Below are 23437 nucleotides of genomic sequence, written 5' to 3'. Positions count from 1 at the left end.
CTGTGATCACACCACTGAGTTCCAGCCTGGGCAACAGAGTGAGACTCTGTCTCAAAAAAATGAGCAGTCTCAGCCACTCAGGAGAGGCCGAGATTGGAGGACTGCTTGAGCCTGGGAGGTTGAGGCTGCAGTGAGCTGTGATTGCTCCACTGCACTCCAGCCTGGGCAACAGAGTGAGACTCTGTCTCAAAAGTAAAAAATAAAAAATAAAATAGACTTTTTTAAAGCAGTTTTAAGCTCATAGGAACACTAAGCAGAAAATACAGACATACTCCACATATCCTCTGCCCCCCACACATGGCACAGACTACCCCATGATAAACATCCTCCACCAGAGTGGCAAATTTGTTACAAGTGATGAATCTACACTGACATCATTATCATTCGAAGTCCATAGTTTATATTAGGGTTTGCTCTTGGTGTTGTACATTCTATGCGTTTGACAAATGTATAAAGACATGTATCCACCATTACAATTTCTTTAAAGGTAAATAAAAGAGAAAGAAGATAAATCACCAAACACCTCAAAAAAAAAGTCAATAAAGAGATGAAAAGAAAGGAGTGTCAGAGACAGTAACAGAGAAAACAAAAAGGAGGAAATATAAACAATACAGGATGAATTTTGTAGACCTAAAGGACACAGGTTTTCAGACCAAAATGGCACACTCAAGTACCCAGCACAATCAATGACCATAAATCCCCACACTAGGATGAAAGAATGTGTTTTTAGAACACTAAAGATAAAAGATCTGCAAAGCTTCCAGAAAAGAGAAAGGGGGATTCTTAGAAACATGAAAAGTTACTCAACTTCTCTCAAAATGAAGAGAAATCTAAATTCAAATGGAAATGAGACGCCACTTTTCACTCGCCAGATTCAAAAAGATACAAATGTTAAAATATCACACTGTGTTGGAGACCGTGTGGGAAAAGAGGCATTCTCACACAGACTTCTGGTGAGAAGGTAAAATGGAACAAACTCTAAAAAAGCAATTTGTCAAAATTTAATAAAATTTCAGATATGCATAATCTTCTACCTCACTGTTCCTTTTCTAGGAAGTTATTACATAGCTATTTATAAAATGCATCACCATTTTTCTTTGCATCACAATAGCAGAAGACTGGAAACAAACTACTAGTTTACCAACAGGGCACTGGATAAATAAACTGTCATAGATTCATTCACCAAAAAGCCCTGCTGCTGTAGGCATATAGGGATTTTCAGACACCTTTCTTTCAAAGGAGTCACTGGCAGCGAGAGAACACTAAAAGAAGGGTAATCAAGAAATGTGAAAACCTGCAATGGGGGAATTTCAGGAAACAAGGCATTTAGGTGACAGAAAAGAAGACCTATATGAGAATACATCAGCTATCTTCTGTTCAAACCATGACATCAGTAGTTCTAGAGGCCATAACTGGGACTGTTGGGTGGAAGTTTCATGAAGGTTTTGGCACAATGTAAAGACCTGCCCAGGAATGAGAGCTGTCTAGCAGTGACAAGGGCTGCCTTGCAAATAATTTTGCCTTTTCCAGAATGTTAAATAGTTGGAATCATGCAGCACACAGCCTTTCCACATTGGCTTCTTTCACTTAATATTATGCATTTAAGGTTCTTCCATGTCTTCCATGTCTTTTCATAACAAGATCACTCATTTTGTCCACTGTCTAGATGTACCACAGTTTATTTATCCATTCACATACTGAACAACATCTTGGTTGCTTCCAAGTTCTGGCAATTTTGAATAAAGCTGCTACAAATAGCTGTGTACAGGTTTCTGTGTGGACCTAAGTTTTCGACTCCTTTGAGTAAATACCAAGGAGCATTACTGCTGGAGAGGATGGTAAGAGTATGTTTAATTGTAAGAGACACCACTAAACAATCTTCTAAAGTGACTGTACCATTTTGCATTCTCACCAACAATGAGTTCTTAAACCACCTATGTTCACCAGCATTTGGTGCTGTCAGTGTTCCGAATTTTGGCCATTCTAATAGATGTGCAATAGTATCTCATTGTTGTTTTAAGTTGCATTTCCCTGGTGACATGTGATGTGGAGCATCTTTTCATATGCCATTTGTGTATCTTTTTCAGCGAGGTGTCTGTTAACATCTTTGGTCCATTTTTTAATCTGATGGTTTACTACTGTTGAGTTCTTTGTATATTTTGGATAACAGTCCTTTATCAAGCTGTGTCTTTTGCAAATATTTCCTCCCAGTCTGAGACCGTCTTTTCATTCTGCTGACGTGTCTTTTGCAGCAAAGAAATTTTTAATTTTAATGAAGTCCAGCTTATCAATTCTTTCTTTCATGGATGTGCCTTTGGTGTTACATCTAAAAAGTTATCACAAAATCCAAGGTCATCTAGATTTCCTTCCATGTTATCACCTAGGAATTTTATAGTTTTGTATTTTACATTTAGATCTGTGGTCTATTTTGAGTTAATTTTTGTGAAGAATATAAGGTCCATTTCTAGATTCATTTTTCAGAGTCTAGTTTTTCCAGCACCATTTGTTGAAAAGAAAGACTATCTTTACTTCATTGTGTTGCCTTTGCTCCTTTGTCAAAGATCAGTTAACTTCATTTAAGTGGGGCTGTTACTGGGTTCTCTGTCCTGTTCCACTGATCAATTTGTACATTCTTTTGCCAATACTATACTGTCGTGATTACTGTCACTTTATACTAAGTCTTGAAGTCAGTTAGTATTAGTACTTTAACTTTGTTCTTTTCCTTCAATATTGTGTTAGCTCTGCTAGGTCTTCTGCCTCTCCAAACTTCAGGATCAGTTTGTTGGGATTGCAGTGAATCTACAGATCAACTTGGGAAAAACTGACGTCTTGACAATACTAGGTCTTCCTATCCACGAACATGGAAATCTCTCCATGTATTAAGTTCTTCCTTGATTTCCTTCATAATTTTATAGTTTTCCTCACATAGATCTTATACATATTTTTGTTAATTTACATCTAAATATTTAATTTTGGGGGGATGGTATGGTATGGTATTTTTAATTTCAAATTCCACTTGTTCACTGCTGATATAAAGGAAAGTGATTAACTTTTGTATATTAACCTTGTATCCTGCAACCTTGTTATAATCACTTACTAGCTCTGGAAGCCTTTCCCATTTTCTACTTAATCATGTCATCTGTGAAAAAAGACAGGTACATTTCTTCCTTCTCAATACATTTCACTACATTTTCTTGTCTTATTGCATTAGCCAAGACTTTTAGCACTATGTTTAAAAGGAGTGGTGAGAGGGAACTACAAATTTGTTGAGGTGAACTTTACATAACATAAAATTAATCACTTTATCTTCCTTTTTTAAAATTGTAACTATCCTGGTGGGGATGAAATGGTATTTTCCCATTTCTAAATTGGAAATTTTGTCTTTTTACTGTTGAGTTGTGTTACTTATGTATTTTGGATACCAGATCTTTATCAGATATATGATTGGCAAATAATTTTCTCTTCTGCAGACTGTCTTCACTTTTTAAAATAATGCCCTTTGAGGTACAAAAATGTTACATCTGTGTGAAGTCCTATTTATCTCTTTTTTCTTTTCTTCTTATGCTTTTGGTGTCTAAGAGTCCAGTGCTAAATATAAGACCATAAAGACTTACTCCTATGTTTTCTTCTAAGAATTTTATAGTTTAAGCTCCTATATCTTTGGCCTTTGATCCCTTCTGAATTAACTCTGGTATATGCAAAGGAGTCCAGCTTTCTTCTTCTGTGTGTGGATATCCTGTGATATCCAGTGATTCAGCACCATTTGTAGAATAAACTATTCTTTTTCTATTGAATGGTCTTAACACTCTTGTGGGAAAATCAATTGGCTATAAGTATATATGTTTATTTCTAGATTCTCAATTCCATTCAATTGTTCTATATGTCTACCCCAGCCCAGTATATTGTTTTGATTACCGTAGCTTTTCAATAAGTTTAAAATTAGGAAATGTGAATCCTGCAACTTTGTTCTTCTTTTTAAATATTGTTTTGGTTACTTGGAATCTGCTGTTATATGTACAATTATAACATAGTGGCAACAGCAAAACATTAATGTGTTATCATGATTTAGCTTTATAATACATAAAAGCTACTAGTTTAAACTTGTATAAACAATACTGATGAACATATTTTTTAAAAAGAATATAGAACCTCTATAAATACTGATATATTGTTAAATTTGAAAAGAACAGGGCAGGCCAGGTACGGTGGCTCACGCCTACAATCCCAGCACTTTGGGAGGCTGAGGCGGGCAAATCACTTGAGGTCAGGAGTTCCAGACCAGCCTGGCCAACACAGCGAAACTCCATGTCTACTCAAAAAACAAAAATTAGCTGGCCATGGTGGTGCACACCTGTAGTCCAACTACTCGGAAGGCTGAGGCACGAGAATCACTTGAACCCAGGAGGCAGAGGTTGCAGTGAGCCACGATCATGCCACTACACTCCAGCCTGGGCAACAGAGTAAGACTCTCCAAAAAAAAAAAAAAAGAAGAAGAAAGAAAAGAAAGGAAAGAAAGGAAAGGAAGAAAGAAAGGAAGAAAGGAAGAAAGGAAGAAAGAGAGAAAGAGAGAAAGAGAGAAAGAAAGAGAGAGAGAGAGAGAGAAAGAGAAAGAGAGAAAGAGAAAGAGAAAAAGAGAGAAAGAGAACAGGGCATAACAGTGTGTTAATTTTGTTGCCACCAAAATTTGAAAAAGAATATACTTGTATGTGTATTGCATGACCCTGGAAAAATATACAAGATAGTACTAAAAGAACGTGCTCCTAAAAAACTAGGTTTCTGAGAGGCAGAGGTGGAAAGGAGATTTCCTTTCACTGACTACTCTTTTGTTCTTTTTGAATGTTTGTCAATTTTACATGTATACTGATTTATATTTTTTAATTAACTAAAAAAACTCTAATTAAACTGAGAACATAATTTTACATCTTCATACGGGCTAAGAAAAACTTTCGGAAGAATGATGATGATGGGTTTGCAGGAAGTGGTTTTCATCCCCTTCTCGGGTCCCTGTGTGAGTTCTGGCATCTTTTTGCGGAACAGCAGCCAAGGTTGAAGATGAAGCCAAGGTAGCAGTGAAACAGACCTTTCTTGATGTAGCGCTAATTGGCCCCACAGGGACCACTCTACCCAAATGAGTTCATCAACTCAGGCAACATATGGTCACCTATCAAAATTATAAAAGCTGATTAAATGATTTACTAATATTTTGTTTTGCTTGCTATTTATATGTTGACTTTTTTAAGGCAGGTAGAGGGTGAACATCAGCTTTATTGATTGGTTCTGACTCTAAATGTCAAATGGGGAAAAAAGATGAAATAAATTGCTACATTAACTATTTTGTGATGTTAGAATTAGCTGCATTTGAAAACATTATAGAACTGAAGAATTCATACATGGATATATGAAAAAGCAATTCCTGATAAAATACAGACAGGTGTCTGTTCTAGTCAATCAAAATGTAATTTCCCCATAATTATGCACAGAGTGAAAAGAACTTAGGAAATATTTAATATGCAGAGGCTTATCATGATGACTGACAACTACTGTAGGAAATCCACATTTAATTCTCCTACAGAATGCCAATTCAAGACTGAGCTCAGTAAAGGGCTCTGACTCACTTAAGAAATAACAATTTACTCTTCATTAATGAAAGAGCCTATCATATAGCCTAAGAAAATTGTTTCAGTTAGCCTCAAATTAGAAATATTTCAGAAGGAAAATGGCCTACTGAGTGGAGCATTAAAATATTCATGAAAAGAATATCTTCAAAGAGATTAATAATTATAAACGCTGTGCTCAACATATGAATATACAGCTCTCCAAGGAAAAATGTTCTGAAGTCTAGGAAGTGCAAGATTTTCAAGCCAAATAATGACTTCAGGAAATTCAAATGAGATAGTAGACACAAAGCCAAGATCATTCTTCTTGCTAATTAGTAGTTTCCCCTTCCTCCTTCAAGTTTTCCCATTTCAGGAAAAGGTAGCAACTTCACAGTCACTCCAGCTAGACACTTTCCTTCAGTCCCCAACTAAATCGATCACCAAGTACCAAATTCTGCTAATCCTTTTTTGTGAAACCATTCTTTTCTGTCTGTCCCTTTCCCCCTTCCCTGGAGTTCAGACCCATTTCTTTTCCCTAGATCATGACCTGGTTTTCTACTGGGCTCCACTCTTTTGTTCTTGTCTGCTTCCCCCATTTTTCTCCCCTCTTTAACTCCTCCTCGACATTACCACCAAAGTGACCTTAGAAAAATCTGATAGTTACTTTCTCTGACTAAAATTCTTCAGCTGTGCCCATTGCCTACAAGGTAGTCCAGTGCCACAGCACAGCATTCAAGAAAGAATGGGCCTTCCTGATACAGCACCCATATCTTGGCTCCATCACTCCCATCACAAGATGGAGGCCATCCATCACCGGACGGTTGCCACTTTAGGCTCTAGTGATAATACTCTGTACTTTTCCTCACCTGGTGATTCCCTCCTCATTTTCGGGGGCACAGCTCAGTGACCTCTCCAGCTTTTTGAACCATTAAGGTAAGCTAAGAGACAGACATCTTCTCACCGTGCCCTGACCATATTACAGCATGTATCATGTTTTCCCAACATGCTTTGCAGATGTGTTTGTACCCTCATTAAATTATAAATTCCAAAAGGACAACAACCATCTCTAAATATCTCTGTGGCCTCCAATACCTTAAACAGGTCTTGAAACAGTGAGTAGTCAAGAAATTAAAATGAAAGGAGCTGCATGATAAGCAGATTATCTGAGCTGAATATGTAATTCAATTAAAACACATTTGGGTTACTGTAAATAATGTGTATCATAAAAAACTAGAAAGCTGTTTTATAGTATGAGCTTAAACTAAAACCACCAATCTGCCATGTTTTGGGCTAAAAGTCTTATTCCAGGTGGTAATTTGTTGAGAAAAATAAATTTTACTTACTTACATCCTATATCATCTCTGGAAGGATTTAAATAGTAAGGGAGTAATTCAAGGTGGTCTGAGCTCAAATTCAAAAAAGGGTCTTTTGAAAACTACTATGTAAATACATTTGCTTCTTCTCTATAAAACATTCGATTGTGACAATTCGGAAACTGAATTTTTTTCCCTCTGTGAGCTGGTTTTTAAAATACATATTGAAGACTTTCAGCAAAGCAGTGAAAAAAGTCTAGAACACTCCTATGTTTACAAAATAATCACACTAAGCAAAGATGCTCCTTGCCAGACTATATTAGCAAAAGCTTTCTTAAATATTAATACTTTTAAATGCAACCAAAATTTTCACAATGCTTTTAAAGAGCTAAAGTTGAAATAGCAAGGAAGATCAATTTAATTTAAAAAACAGAACAGAAAAAACGACATCCCAAGAAAGCATAACTAGCAATGATTTCATTTATGCCTGTGTATCACTTAACCCTACAGACATCAGAAGTTCACGACTTAGTCCCCGCTGAAGCATTAAAATACTGGTTCACTGAATAGGAAAGCATGCAAACATAACATACGTAACAGCAACCAAATACTGAACTTGAACATTTTCACATTTAGCTCTAGTCCTTGGTATTCAAAGTATGCTGTGGGTCAAGGACATCAACATTACCTGGGAACTTGTGAGAAATGCAGACTTTTCAGGCTCCACTCCAGACCACGAGAATCCAAATCTGCATTTTCACAAGATCCCCTGATGATACATCAGCATATTAAAGCTTGAGAGCACTGTTCTTGGTGACCTCTGAAATTCTCCCATGTAAAGTTCTAATCAAAAAATAAAGAATTCTTGAATAAAGCCTACCTCTAAGTGTAAAACTAAGGATTGATTTTACCACTGCCTTCTGTGTGACTCTGGAGCAAAAGAGTTAAATACTACATTGGTCCTTCATTTGCGATGTGATCATGTAATCCACAGGCTAGCTTTGATACCAGCTCAGGGTACTGAACCAGGTCTTTGCTTCCTCAGCACTAACTCCCACTGCTGCTAAGTGATGGTACTTGGTAAATATGCCTTGAATGAACTGAGCAAAGAAACTTGAATGGACAAGGATATATGAGGGCCACTCTGAACTAATGAATTCATACCATGAGACTGTAACTATGTTCAAGGGTTTGGCTTAACTTTTTTTTTTTTTTTTTTTTTTTTTTTTTTTTGAGATGGAGTCTCGCTCTGTCACCCAGGCTGGAGCGCAGTGGCAAGATCTCGGCTCACTGCAAACTCCACCTCCTCCCGGGTTCATGTCATTCTCCTGCCTCAGCCTCCCAAGTAGTTAGGATTACAGGCGCCCGCCCCAATGCCTGCCTAATTTTTTTGTATTTTTTTAGTAGAGATAGGGTTTCACTGTGCTAGCCAGGATGCGCTCGATCTCCTGACCTCGTGATATGCCCACCTCGGCCTCCCAAAGTGCTGGGATTACAGGCATGAGCCACCGTACCCGGCCTAGCATAACTTTTAACAAGACTTGAGTTAGATATTATTTAAACACCATCATTTTATTACAAATAACAAATCTATCCGAAACTATTATTTAGGATTAAATATGTATACTTAGATAACTAGAAAAGTGTCAGAGGTGCATGAACCAGAGCAACTCCATCTTGAATAGGAGCTGGGTAAAATAAGGCTGAAACCAACTGGGCTACATTCCCAGATGGTTAAGGCATTCTAAGTCACAGGATGAGACTGAAGGTCAGCACAAGATACAGGTCATAAAGATCTTGCTGATAAAACAGGTTGCAGTCAAGAAGTCGGCCAAAACCCACCAAAACCAAGATGGCCACGAGAGTGACCTCTCGTCATCCTCACTGTTAACACTCCCACCAGCACCATGACAGTTTACAAACGCCATGGTAACATCAGGAAGTTACCCTATATGATCTAAAAAGGGGAGGCATGAATAATCCACCCCTTGTTTAGCATATCATCAAGAAAGAACCATAAAAATGGGCAACCAGCAGCCCTGGGGGCTGCTGTCTCTATGGAGCAGCCATTGTTTTATTCCTTCACTTTCTTAATAAGCTTGTTTTCACTTTACAGACTCACCCTGAATTCATTTTTGCGCGAGATCCAAGAACCCTCTCTTGGGGTCTGGATCAGGACCTCTTTCCAGTAACAAAAGGATAAAGCATTCTTGTCTCAGTCCCATGTTTTCTTTTGAGAGCCTAGTGCATGTAGAGAGCCGCGAGCCATCTGCTACGTAAAGAGTGAAGCAAAGATACAAAAGACACAGTTCCTGCCCTCAGACAATGGACAGATGAAGTGACTGATGGATCCTGGGTCTGGTCAAATTCAGGTCTGTCAAAGCCAGTAATGGAGCCTCAGAGACGGACAGACAAACTTGTAATGTGTGGACCTAACATAAATCTCCAAAGTCACACAATGTACTGTGTTCCTGGAAGACACAATATAAACATAAATTATACTAGAAACAAAGGAGATTTTAAAAATATTTGAGTGTAAATATGACACAGTATAGAACTGGTATGATGCCGTACCTGAATCTTTACAAAAATGTCCTTTTTAAGAAGACCTCATTTTAAAAAGAGCAGGTCTTGATTTAATGCTTCTCCTCTAGGACATCACCAAAAACTCAAAGATGCTGAGTTTGACCAAAGAAAAAGCGGAGGTAAGTCACAAAAGTTGACTCTATTTTCACACTTGGAATATGGCAGCAGAGGTTTGCTCCTACATGACTATATAGCAATGACTAAGCATAATCTGAGATGAAGGAAGCAGAACATGTACATCACAGTGCAAGGCAAAGTTTGAACAGCACACACACTCATACCAAGAGTGGGTATTCTAGAAATACCAAACCCAAAGATTAGAGATTTCCAAATCCTTATAAAGAACAAACAAACAAACAAAAAAAAAAACCCTCACCTTAAAGTCAAGTGAAATGTTACTTTTAATCTGTCTAATATAGAGTTTATACACATTCAAATATAATTACTATTACTGGCTGTAAAGAGAAACAATCCTGGGTGGGCCCTGAGCATCCCTGCATATCCCTGCTGGGTGCAAAGAGTGCAAGGTCCTAACCTCTTTTTACCTGGGCCATAGTATCTTGAGAGATGAGATAACATCTTCCATAGGACACACACCTCAGGCTTGTTTACTTCTTGCTCCAACAGCAGTATATTCCCCCAAACTCAATATTCCTCTCCTGCAGTTCAACCTACTGTGCATACAAGCATCTGCAAGGGGGGCTTTACCATCACCCCAGGGTGATGTCAGCTTACAAAAAGGGCAAAACTCAAGACCCTGCACAGTTCTTGACACTGTCACTGGGGGAAAAAATATCCATTTATATTATTAAGATTTATCTTACCGGATCCAGATTCTTAAACAGCAGGATGTCTTTGCAAGCCTCTTGCAATCTATTTCTTTGATCATCAGTTTTTGGATGTATAATCTAAAAGGACACCAGATTTAAAAAACAAAGACATTAGCCAATACCATCTCACTCAAAGAGACTTAAAAAACTAACAAAAATCAGAACCAATGTTAGAAAGAAGAACTGTTAGTGTTCAAGTTCACTTCAGATTGGTGCTGAGATTCACTTTTGGTGACTGGTAATTATGAGCCTACTAAGTAGAGGAACATAATTCACCTTGTGGAGGGGGGAGGTTGGTATCTATTCATCAATATAGCACCGAAATGTTTTTCAAAAGCATATTTTCCCCTAGGTTAGCTAGTTCATTATGTACAGAACTGTGACTGACTAGGAAGACCCCAAAGCTCCCAGCCAGTGGGGACCCGTACAAAAGGACAACAGGTGTCAGCAGCTACAATGAAAATCTGGACTGCTGTCATTCTGTTTCTACTGAGCTTAACACTCTTTCAGGATGTAGTTCTTTCTTTCGAATCTTGATAAGGTCCCTGAAAGCAAGTAAAATGTTTAAATGTATAAGGCACTATACATTTAAATATATTTTTACACATGTGGTATGTACCTGCCCCACAGCAAGCAAGTGATTTTTAGAAGGGAGTAAGCAATCATGCACTGCCACTCCAAGACAATATGTGTTCCAGAGAAAAAAGAGTCCAAGGAGGCTGGCTGGGGAACTCAAGGAAACTAGTGTGCTATATTCTCACTAAACTTGTATTCTAGAGGGTGAAGAGTGGCAGAATGCCTTGTGTGTAAGTGTGGCTTGCCATCTCTCGAGTCTCTTTTCACGAGCAGGAGGCTCAACTGACTTGGACCAAAAGGTCCACTCTTTTGAGAACATGAGCAGTTTGTAACTATGAAATGAGTTAGAGGGGCAAGGGTAGTCCTAAAAGCAGCAGACAGGGAGTTGGTTTCCTGAAGACCTATACACCACCCTTTCCTGTTCCAATGCTCACTCAAAGAGTGACGACGAGAGCTGATGGGCAGGTGCCCTGCCTCTTCAGGCAGCCGGCCCCACCATCAGAGCTCACAGAATCAGGCAGCAGTGGAGTTTACAGCCACAAACATCAAAAGTCACAATGGGGAATTTAAATCTGCATTTCAAACCATATCAGATGGCTAAAAAATAATGAAAATTATAAGCCTGAAAAGAATTGAGGAAATTTATAGTATCGATACATTATCTATATGTAAACTATTGATATGTAGACCATTTATCTGCATTATGTATAGACTACGTGAAAGAACTATGAGCTAGTGAGAGAAAGGGTCACTGCACTTTCCCCTCTAAGGTAAGGTAGATGTAAACCTTTGTTTACTATCTGCCCAATATTCATCTCAAACTAGAGTCTAAGATGACACACAAACACAGACAAAGCAGATCCCGGGGCCTCCTCATCCACTGCTGCACAAGTAACCTTTACAATTTAGGTATTAACCAAATCACACCAACCAAACTTCACTTCCTCCTACTTCAAATAAGGAAGGCTAACACACTAAAACAAAACAGAAAGTCATTTCTTACTTCACAAAATCCATCCAGAACTTCAAACCGAAGCAACTGAGATGTCTGCCTGCTGAGAAGCTCTGTTCTCAGAAAGGATAGCGGGGAGAGTGCATCAGTATCACGTGCCCGCTTCGCTCTGATCAATTTCAGGTCTTTCTCCCCACCCCTTTCAATTCCTATAAGCCTTCACACAGAAATCCAGCTTTTTCCTCTTCTCTCTTCTTCCTGCTACCTCTCTTACCAATGACCACTTGTACCTTTTTTTTTTTTTTTTTTTTTTTTTTTTGAGACAGAGTCTCACTCTGTCGCCCAGGCGCTGGAGTACAATGGTGCGATCTCGACTCACTGCAACCTCCGCCTCCCGGGTTGATGTCATTCTCCTGCCTCAGCCTCCCGAGTAGCTGGGACTACAGGTGCCCGCCACCACACCTAATTTTTTTTTGTATTTTTAGTAGAGACGGGGTTTCACCGTGTTAGCCATGATGGTCTCAATCTCCTGACCTCATGATTTGTCCGGCTCGGCCTCCCAAAGTACTGGGATTATAGGTGTGCGCCACCACGCCTGGCCTCTTTTTTTTTTTTAAGACAGAGTCTTGCTCTGTCACCCAGGCTAAAGTGCAGTGGTGCGATCTCGGCTCCTTGCAACCTCCGCCTCCTGGGTTCAAGCGATTCTCCTGCCTCAGTCTCCCAAGTAGCTGGGATTACAGGTGCCCGCCACTGCGCCCAGCTAATTTTTGTATTTTTAGTAAAGACAGAGTTTTTCACCACCTTGGCCAAGCTGGTCTTGAACTCCTGACCTCGTGATCCACCCACCTCGGCCTCCCAAAGTGCTAAGATTACAGGCGCGAGCCGCCGTGCCCGAACCAATGACCATTTCTAAGTAGTCTTTGTTTTTTTTTTTTTTTTTTTTTTTTTTTGAGACGGAGTCTCGCTCTGTCGCCCAGGCTGGAGTGCAGTGGCCGGATCTCAGCTCACTGCAAGCTCCGCCTCCCGGGTTCGGGCCATTCTCCTGTCTCAGCCTCCTGAGTAGCTGGGACTACAGGCGCCCGCCACCTCGCCCGGCTAGTTTTTTGTATTTTTTAGTAGAGACGGGGTTTCACCGTGTTAGCCAGGATGGTCTCGATCTCCTGACCTAGTGATCCGCCCGTCTCGGCCTCCCAAAGTGCTGGGATTACAGGCTTGAGCCACTGCGCCCGGCCAGTAGTCTTTGTTTCTCTGCCCCACCTCCATCACTATGGTCTACTGCTCTCCTCCTGTTTCCCTTTTCCCTTACCCTGCCATTACTCCTCAGCACCCAGAGTCCACTCTCTGTAATTAACCTCGTCAGTAAAATCCCTCTTCGCTGGGGAAAGTAAACAGTCAGAAAGCAGGTGCAGTCTCTGACACTGCGGCTCCTCTGCACTGTAGCCACGTGCTCTGAAGATGCTCTCCCCCATTTTTCCTCTGGGGCTTGGCGTGATCCCACCTCAGGGATCTGTCTCTGGGTCACTGAGGCCTCAGCAATATACCCAAACTGTGATTTTAGTGTACCAGAGGCCACTTTGGTTTTCATTAAAATTCATTCCTGACTTCAGATAAAAATGTTATTTGTTAAACAAACGTAGCATAAATACATGCCAGGTACTATTTTAAGGCTTTACTAATATTAACTCATTTTATCCTAGTGATAGATCCCATGAAGCAAGTTAAGAAATTTAGAGTTAAGGAAATCAACTTGCCTAAATCACTTGTCCAGTGTCATCCAGTCCATAAGGTACAGAGCAGGATTCATGCCAGCCAGGCCAGCTACAGAGTCTATACTCTAAACCAGGGACCAGCAAACTACACCTGCAAGCAAAGCTGTTTTTGTATGTATGGCTTCTAGGCTAAGAATAATTTTACATTTTTTTAATGACTGGGGGAAAAAAAAATCAAACAAATGATAATATTTCCTGACATATAAAATCTATATTAAATTCAAATTCAAATGTCATAGTTTTAATATAACACAACAGACGTGCCTTTCATTGATGTATTACCTACAGCTGCTTTCAAGCTACTACAGCAGAACTGAGTAGTTGCAAAGTAGGTGACTCCTCAAAATCTAAATTATTTACTCTCGGAAAACAGTGCATTTTTCAGTTAAAAAAAAAAAAAAAAACTTTACCAAAAAAAGTTTGCCAACTTCTGCTCTAAATTTTTGCTGCCTTTCCATTAAAAAAAAAAAAAAGAAAAGAAAACCAGTTAATAAGTAAGGTTTAAACTTAGACATTTTCTTTAAAGAACACTGTATATCGACTGGGTACAGTGGCTTACACCAGTAATCCTAACTTTGGGAGGCAAAGGTGGGTGGATCACCTGAGGCCAGGAGTTCAAGACCAGCCTGGCCAACAGGGCGAAACACCATCTCTACTAAAAATACAAAAATTAGACAGATATGTGGTGGTGCACACCTGCAGTCCCAGCTACTCAGGAGGCTGAGGCATGAGAATCGCTTGAACCCAGGAGGCAGAGGCTGCAGGGAGCTGAGATTGTACCATTGCACTCCAGCCTGAGTGACAGAGCAAGACTGTCTCCAAAACCAAAAAAAAAAAAAATCAAAAAACAGAAAACAAAAACAAAAACAAAAACAAAACAAACAAACAAACAAAAAACACTGTATCTATGTTGTTAGGCAAGAGAAATCTATACAAGATATTTTCGTATTTGTCCCATCCATTCTCCACATGGAGCTGAAAATAATCTTTCAAAAATTTAAATCAGGATATCCCTTCTCCAGCTTAAAACCTCAATGGACTCCATCACGTTTGGTGAGAATTAAATCCCCATTCCTTCCTTCTCTACCCTCACTGCAGCCATCTGGCCCAGCTCCACCTGCCTTCCCCGATGCCAGGCTCAGCTCCATCTAAAATGCCCTAAGGGGCTTCTGGCAAGACTCTCTGCCTGCCCATCCTTCCAGCCTCACCTCAAGGATGCTTGTTTCAACCATTCCAGAGTATCAGAGCCCCTCCTGGCTTGGGGCTTGTGTTTGGATCCGTACAGTGTTTCGCTGTTTCCTTAGCACTTCATGTTTTTTAACTTTTCATTAATGTATTCACTTGTCTGCTTCTCTCTCTAGACTGTAAGCTCCAAGAGGGCAGAGATTTGTCCATTTGCTCACCACTTTACATCTAGCACCAGACCAGATATGCAGATGGAACTCCAAAAAATTTTTATGGAGAAACATAGAAATACTCTACCCTTAAGTTTATCAATTGTTCTCTACCAGTTTCTACATGCTAGATTTAGACAACCCTTAAATTTTCATTTATTAAAGGCATTCCAACTAAAATCTGTTATTTTCCAAAATGAGTCTTAAGTATTTACATTTTCTTTGAATTCGTATCAGAGGATAAATTTCTGTTTATACTACAGACTTAAGGATTTGGTGAGTCTCAGAAGTAATATAAAATGTCCAAATGAAATGTAATTTTATCACAACACAGTATACATTTTCCTTATAGATATTTCCCAATATGCTTCTGGATCTAAATAATTTTGAAAACTGTAATAATCATTCCCAAGCATGTGGTGTGGTATGCCTCATAGTTTTTGAGACCAAAATAAGTACAATTTTTAGTAACACATTTAGAGGAGAGAATATTCAACCTAATTGATAACCTAAGGTACTTTGCTATAATCAAACATATAATTAATACATTAAATACCAAAAAAAACCTATCAAAAATAACTTTAAAAAGTGTTACAGGGGACAGCTCTTACGGTAAAGGCCCAACCACAAAGATTCCTCCTCCTCTAGTAACTGTCCTTATTTATAGAAGTGGTTCCCAAGTAGGTTGTACTTTTTGACCCTGGCCCTACCCTGGGCCAAAGCTGGGTGCATCAGAAACTCTTGGGAAGTTGGAATTTTGAACTGAAAGACACAGTAACAGAGATGAGTAGCTGAGCCCCTTTCAAAGACACTATGCTAAGTCTTACACTCTGGCTCTTGATGGACCCCAGAGGCGAGCTGGCTCCTGCCTGCCAGGCCTACAGCTTGGCCTTTGAATGCTTTCTGCAGTTCAATATGATCTCCAAGCATTTGTCTGATAATCTCTCCCCAGTGTTTTCTTTTTCACATTTGTCTTGATAGGGTTAGGTTTTACACAGCCAAATGAATCTTAACTGGTATAGCCTCCCCAACAAAACTGTTAGAAATTAGCTGGAGTGAACCTGCCAAAACACTTTATTTACCTCATGAATTAAATGGCAGCTAAAATTCAAGGCCTAACAGCTTTTGAATCAATGAGATACTGCATATTGTTTTTAAACTGTATTGCAAATGTTCATTAATTTAGATTTTTATTAATTTAAACCAGCTCATCTCGATTGCTCTTATCCCAATTACTAAATTTTATCATATCCATTTATACACACATATAAAGAATGCATGTTATCTTCAATGCCACCCAGTACTGTTTCTGCTAGATACAGTATACGGGTATAGTAAAGTATATGGTAGGCAAGGTCTAGTTTTTCAGACTATACAGAGGGGTAACAGTACATCACAGATTAGTAAAAATACCTTAATCCTAAACATCATTTCCAGGCTAGGATTTATAAACTTCATGAAAATAACTGAAGTTCTAATAGTGAGAAATGAGCTTCCACAACCCTGGTAGTGGGAATCCCCATGGGTCCAGGAATAAAATGGGATTTCAAGATCTTCCATGTTGTAAGCCTCCTGATACCACTGGATTTTACATATGTTTCAAGGAGCTTAATGATGTAATGACTTAGGGACGTAGTATCTGCTTCTCCACAAGAAACCTCAATCTTACTTAAGTACTATTCAGAGCTACAAAAATAAGTTTTTGTTTATACTGTTTAAGGCCAAAGAAACAAGAGGCACTTTTGCAACATACGTACTCAAAAAAAGGGGAGGAGGGTGGTGCAGAAATTTAATTACTTTCCATTTCCAGGCATAGTTATCTCTTAGTTTACTTTTTACTAAATAAACAATAGAACTGAGCTGAAAGACATAGCTTAAAAACTGCTGAAATCACAGGGGACAAATTCTTACAAAAACATTAGGGCCTGCAAGAAGTCAGCTGCTGAGCAAACGATGAAGACTCACAGATTTAAAAAATAATCCTAACTGCTGTACTGACACACTGGATGTGATTTTACTGTGATTTGTTTGTTTCAGAGTAACTTTCTGTTGTTATAAATTAAGAGGAGTAGAAGGTCTTTCCCAGTATTTTTGTTTACTAGAAACACTGTCTAAGAAAAATAATATTATCACTATGAGAAAGACAGCTGAAAACATTTTTCCTCACCAGGATATATTTTGTAAAGAGATAAAATATATCTCTTTATACTCTTCGGATAAAAATAATTCTGCAAGACTCAGCAGGAGTAGGCTATTGGAGATGAGACTAGGAAAAGAAATAGTCAAAATAATTCCATTATGTCTCCTGTTAACCTGAATGCCTGTTAACATCTTTTCTATGATCATTTTCCTTAGCTATGACAAGGGCATCAATTTAAAATTCATTCATTCAGTAAATTACATACCCTGGACTCTGCATCATCTTCTTCTTCATCAGGATTATAAGCTTCTGCACATACTATAAAAACAGAAATGAACATCTTAGATTGTTTCATCAAAAACCATACTGCAATGAGTACATCGTTAACACCTAATGAACAAAAAGAGTACCACGGTATAAAAAACCATTAATTCACCTCAACCAGGGGAAGCAGTCTACCCTCCAAAACTGGTTTCATATTTCAATTTATAATTTACTTAAAAATGAAGCTGTATTTTTGGGCATTGACACTTTCTGATTTTTCCCATTTAGAGAAACATAGCCTAAACCCTTTCATTTTCATTTCCAAGGCATAGTATCTAAACATTACCTAAAAGAACAGAAACAAAAGAAAAGGCTGTCTGCCATGAAATGATCAATTTAATCATATAGTTGTGACTAACTTTCACAAATTATCCATAATCTAAATATTACAGAACAAATATTAACGTTTTGTGTATTTCAGGGACAAATATTAACATTTTGGATATTTCCTTCCAGTCTTTTTCTGGGTTGAGTTTATATTGCATATGCAACTTAAAAACCTGCTTTTTTCATTTAACACTATAAGAATTTTGCATGTCGTTAGAAACACTGTGTGAATACTGCATTTAAGGATTGCAGATTACCATATGCTGTAAATAACTACTTCTCCAATACTGAACATTTAGCTGGCTTATATTAAAACAACTTTGAAATAAACACTTTCATGCATCGATATTTGTCTACATTTCAGATTATGCTGTAGGCATTATTCCCAAACTTATTTTGGGGGGCTAAATGGTATGAGAATTTTTAGGGCACATTTATCACCATGTTTCTTTCTAGAAGGGCTGTACCTATCCATTGTCCTATAAAAAATATGTAATAACACTTCCCTAACTGTACAACAGAATTGGATGCTATTGTTTAAAATCTTTGCCAATTTAAATAATTTAAAAATTTTTTAAAATTACTAAATTTGAACTATTTTCAAATGTTTATAGGATGACTGTATTTCCTCCTTTGTCCTTATCTATAGGAAATATCTGGTTTTCTTTTTGACTTAAATTAGTATTTTCATACCACTTTATCTGTCATATTACTCAATCATTTTATCCAATTTGCTTTTCAATTATAACTACAAGGTTTTTATAGATTATGCATGTTTATTTTTAATGTCATGACATCTATGAGGAAAGAAAATTTCCCAATGTGCTTTAAACCCAACATTAAACATCACAGAAGTATCACTTCTTTTGACCTTGAAAACCCTTTCCTTATTTGCAAATCTAAAGATTTACTTCTTTTTTCATTCAGTTGTTTAAAGGTAGAGCTTTTTACATGTACTATTTAATCTACATGGAGTTTATTCTGGCATAGATAAAAAATTTAAGTACAAAGAATAAATGAAAGGCTGACAAATGTCTTCCTAGGGCCCTCAGGGTGGCATCGAAAGTAGTATCATCTTTGGTACCACTATTCCCATTATTATACCATAAAACACTTTCTTTCCCCCAGGCACCACTCTATACACCTGGACCAGTGACTCTTAACCAAGTCCTATTGTGCCCTCCACAGGTGGGATTCCGCCTCTGTGACATTTTAATTGTCATAACTATAGGGGGTTAGAGGGATGCCACTAGCATCTACTGGGTACAGGCTAAGGATGCTGGAAACATCCTACGATGCACCAAACGCTCCGCCCTGAACAGAAAGAATTACCTGGCCCAAAATGTCAACAGTACCGAGGCTGAGAAACCCTGATCGAAAGTACATCATCTCATTCAACCTCACAACAACCTTAAGGTAGATGTTAATGTCATCACTTGACAGATGAAAGAGTAGGGCACAGGAAAGCCAAGATCATACATCCTAGTAAGTGACAGGACCCACATTTTATCCAGGATTGTCTGTCTTGACTCCAAAGCTCTTGCTCTTAACCACTATTCTACACATGACTGCTTTGGTGAATTTACCAGCATAATTCCTGGACATCAGCCTTTAGTCTCAGAAATGTAACAGAAATGGACCAGTCATGCAGAAGCAGGCTCACATTAAAGAATCTCACTGACATATGAAATCAGAATGCCAATTTACTAACTACCTTCCTGAATGAAGGATCGGACCAGCACAACTAGCTAGATCTCTCCCTGCTGGAAAACCAAAGCAGCAGCCAAGTCACTACTGAAAGATTGCTTGGTGAGCAGGAAATGGGAAACAGGAAACTTTGTTAAATAAATTGAATGTTTCATGGCATCAAGCTGGACAGCCTGAGGCACTCTATAGGGATGGCCCTGCCAATGTGTCCAGGATACTTTAACTGGGTTGGCTGCAACTCTCTAGAGAGCACAAGGACATCTACTTCTAAAGCTTAGCTCTCTAACTTTCTGTCCCCAGAGATGGCCAACTTCACAGGCAGGACTGCTACATCATTTGTATGGCCTAGTGCAAAACAAAACAAAACAAACAAACAAAAAAAATCATATATGGAATTAAGACTTTCCAAAGGACAACAAGAGCAGAGCATTAAACCAAATGCACGGCCCTCGTGAGTGCAGGGCCCATGAAGCTGGCCGTGTTCATAGGATTGACACATTCAACGAGGTGGCAGTAGGCAGTAGGCAAGATATTTCGTTAAGATAACTTGTTTTACATATACACACCCACCCACCCTCTGTTGATCTTATTTTTTAATTACTGTTGATCTTAAATTGTTGATCTTAAATTTTAATTCACAGAAAGCAATCCTAATTCTCAAATTTCTAAATGCCTAGCCCCTAAGCCCTAACTAAAAATCATCTGGAGTAAGAATCTATTTTTTTTCCAAATACTTTATCAATCGTCTCAATATTATTACTTAACACCCTGTTGATTTGTGATATCCACTTTATCACATAGTATGTTTGTCCATATCTGGGCTATCTGTTTCATTGAACTACATATTGTGCCAATACTACAAGGACTTAGTTACTGACATTCCTGTTGCAATTGTTTCACTACATTAGAATTCATCTACCCCCACCTTCCATGGCCAAATCAAAATAAAGTATCTGCAGTTTTGTAAAGCTGTCATCGTGCCTTATAGCTCTTTATCATCACTTAAACTGTTTCTTCTGATTGGAACTCCCTCCAATCTCCTTTCCAAGCCAACCCTTCTCTCCAGACTCAACTAAAAGGTCAAATGGAGAGTCACATCTTGACCTTTCACCCACACAGAACTAATTCTGGAAACTCCACTTCTGTGCTCATCCTTTGCACTCTCGCAATACAGTGGGAAGAGCTCATTATTGTCATTTACCACACTGCATGCTTCCAAAGATGTTACAAGCTGCTTGCCTCTCCAGGCTGAGGCGTAGCCCTCCAGGGACCGACTGTATGCTCTTGTTCATCTCTGTATTTCCCTAGCACTGACCTGGCACATTGCCTACTAGCTCAAGGCACTTTTTTTTTTTTTTTTTTTTAAATAAATGACTGGTTGGTGAACAAACAAGCTTGCAAGGTCCTTGAGAGCAGAGATGTCCTTTTTTAAGTATCTCACAATAATGTATTTGTATTATACACACTCAAACACATATTGAATGGATGGATGGATGGATGGATGGATGGATGGATGGATGGATGGATGAATGAATGAATGAATGAATGAATACTTGCTCAATGTTAAAATGTCCTACACAATTTGTCCAAGAAATGGGGACAGAGAGGTTGAGTGAAAATGAGAGCCTTTTGTCTTCCTCACCAAAAGTCCTGGCACGAAGATTAGGAGGTCAGTAAATATTTCTGTAACAAATAAATGAAGAGGGAGGTTCCAAGATGGCCAAATAGGAACAGCTCCAGTCTACAGCTCCCAGCATGAGCAATGCAGAAGACAGGTGATTTCTGCATTTCCAACTGAGCTTTGAAAAGAGTAGTAGCTCTCCCAGCACGGAGTTTGAGATCTGAGAACAGACAGATGCCTCCTCAAGTGGGTCCCTGACACCCAAGTAGCATAACTGGGAGGTACCTCCCGGTAGGGGCCAAATTACACCTCATATGGCCAGGTGCCCCTCTGAGGCAAAGCTTCCAGAGGAACAATCAGGCAACAACATTTGCTGTTCTGCAATATTCACTGTTCTGCAGCCTCCGCTGGTGATACCCAGGCAAACAGGGTCTGGAGTGGACCTCCAGCAAACTCCAACAGACCTGCAGCTGAGGGTCCTGACTGTTAGAAGGAAAACTAACAAACAGAAAGGACATCTACACCAAAACCCCATCTGTACATCACCATCATCAAAGACCAAAGGAAGACAAAACCACAAGGATGGAGAAAAACCAGAGCAGAAAAGCTGAAACTCCTAAAAATCAGAGCACCTCGTCTCGTCCAAAGGAACGCAGCTCCTCACCAGCAATGGAACAAAGCTGGACAGAGGATGACTTTGACGAGTTGAGAGAAGAAGGCTTCAGATACTCAAACTTCTCCGAGCTAAATAAAGGAGGATATTCGAACCCATCGCAAAGAAGCTAAAAACCTTGAAAAAAGATTAGACGAATGGCTAACTAGAATAACCAATGCAGAAAAGTCCTTAAATGACCTGATAGAGCTGAAAACCATGGCACAAGAACTACGTGACACATGCACAAGCTTCAGTAGCCAATTCGATCAACTGAAGAAAAGGGTATCAGTGATTGAAGATCAAATGAATTAAATGAAGTGAGAAGTTTAGAGAAAAAAAGAGTAAAAAGAAATGAACAAAGCCTCCAAGAAATATGGGATTACGTGAAAAGACCAAATCTACATCTGACTGGTGTACCTGAAAGTGACGGGGAGAATGGAACCAAGTTGGAAAACACTCTTCAGGATATTATCCAGGAGAACTTCCCCAACCTAGCAAGGCAGGTCAGCATTCAAATTCAGGAAATACAGAGAACGCCAAAAAGATACTCCTCGAGAAGAGCAACTCCAAGACACCTAATTGTCAGATTCACCAAAGTTGAAAGGAAGGAAAAAATGTTAAGGGCAGCCAGAGACAAAGGTTGGGTTACCCACAAAGGGAACCCCATCAGACTAACAGCAGATCTCTCAGCAAAAACTCTACAAGCCAGAAGAGAGTGGGGGCCAATATTCAACATTCTTAAAGAAAAGAATTTTCAACCCAGAATTTCATATCCAGCCAAACTAAGCTTCATTAGTGAAGGGGAAATAAAATCCTTTACAGACAAGCAAATACTGAGGGATTCTGTCACCACCAGGCCTCCCTTACAAGAAGAGCTCCTGAAGGAAGCAGTAAACATGGAAAGGAAAAACCAGTACCAGCCACTGCAAAAACATGCCAAATGGTAAAGACCATCGACACTATGAAGAAACTGAATTAATTAACGGGCAAAATAACATGGTAACATCACAATGACAGGATCAAATTCACACATAACAATATTAACCTTAAATGTAAATGGGCTAAATGCCCCAATTAAAAGACACAGACACAGGCAAATTGGATAAAGAGTCAAGACCCATCAGTGTGCTGTATTCAACAGATCCATCTCACGTGCAGAGACACACATAGGCTCAACATAAAGGGATGGAGGAAGATCTACCAAGCAAATGGAAAACAAAACAAAACAAAACAAAAAAGCAGGGGTTGCAATCCTAGTCTCTGATAAAAGAGACTTTAAACCAACAAAGATCAAAAGAGACAAAGAAGACCATTACATAATGGTAAAGGGATCAATTCCACAAGAAGAGCTAACTATCCTAAATATATATGCACCCAATACAGGAGCACCCAGATTCATAAAGCAAGTCCTTAGAGGCCTACAATAATGGGAGACTTCAACACCCCACTGTCAATATTAGACATATCAACCAGACAGAAAGTTAACAAGGATGTCCAAGAATTGAACTCAGCTCTGCACCAACTGGACCTAATAGACATCTACAGAACTCTCCATCCCAAATTAATAGAATATACATTGTTGTCAGCACCACATCACACTTACTCCAAAATCGACCGCATAGTTGGAAGTAAATCACTCCTGAGCA

General features: G+C 38.9%; 1 protein-coding gene across 1 annotated transcript in view; it reads right to left on the bottom strand.

The window, feature by feature from the left end:
• Positions 1-23437, bottom strand: part of PRKAR2B (protein kinase cAMP-dependent type II regulatory subunit beta) — a 114770-nt gene that overhangs the window by 22633 nt on the left and 68700 nt on the right. The window contains exons 3-4 of the mRNA XM_015134667.3: positions 17423-17475; positions 10321-10404 (exon numbers count right to left, since the gene is read on the bottom strand). Coding sequence (XP_014990153.1) covers positions 10321-10404; positions 17423-17475 — 137 coding nt within the window. The remainder of the gene's footprint in view (positions 1-10320; positions 10405-17422; positions 17476-23437) is intronic.

The sequence above is a fragment of the Macaca mulatta genome, chromosome 3, assembly GCF_049350105.2.
Source record: "Macaca mulatta isolate MMU2019108-1 chromosome 3, T2T-MMU8v2.0, whole genome shotgun sequence".
Classification (NCBI taxonomy): domain Eukaryota; kingdom Metazoa; phylum Chordata; class Mammalia; order Primates; family Cercopithecidae; genus Macaca; species Macaca mulatta.
The sequence above is the reverse complement of the archived record's forward strand: the minus strand, read 5'-3'. Positions and strand labels throughout refer to the sequence as shown.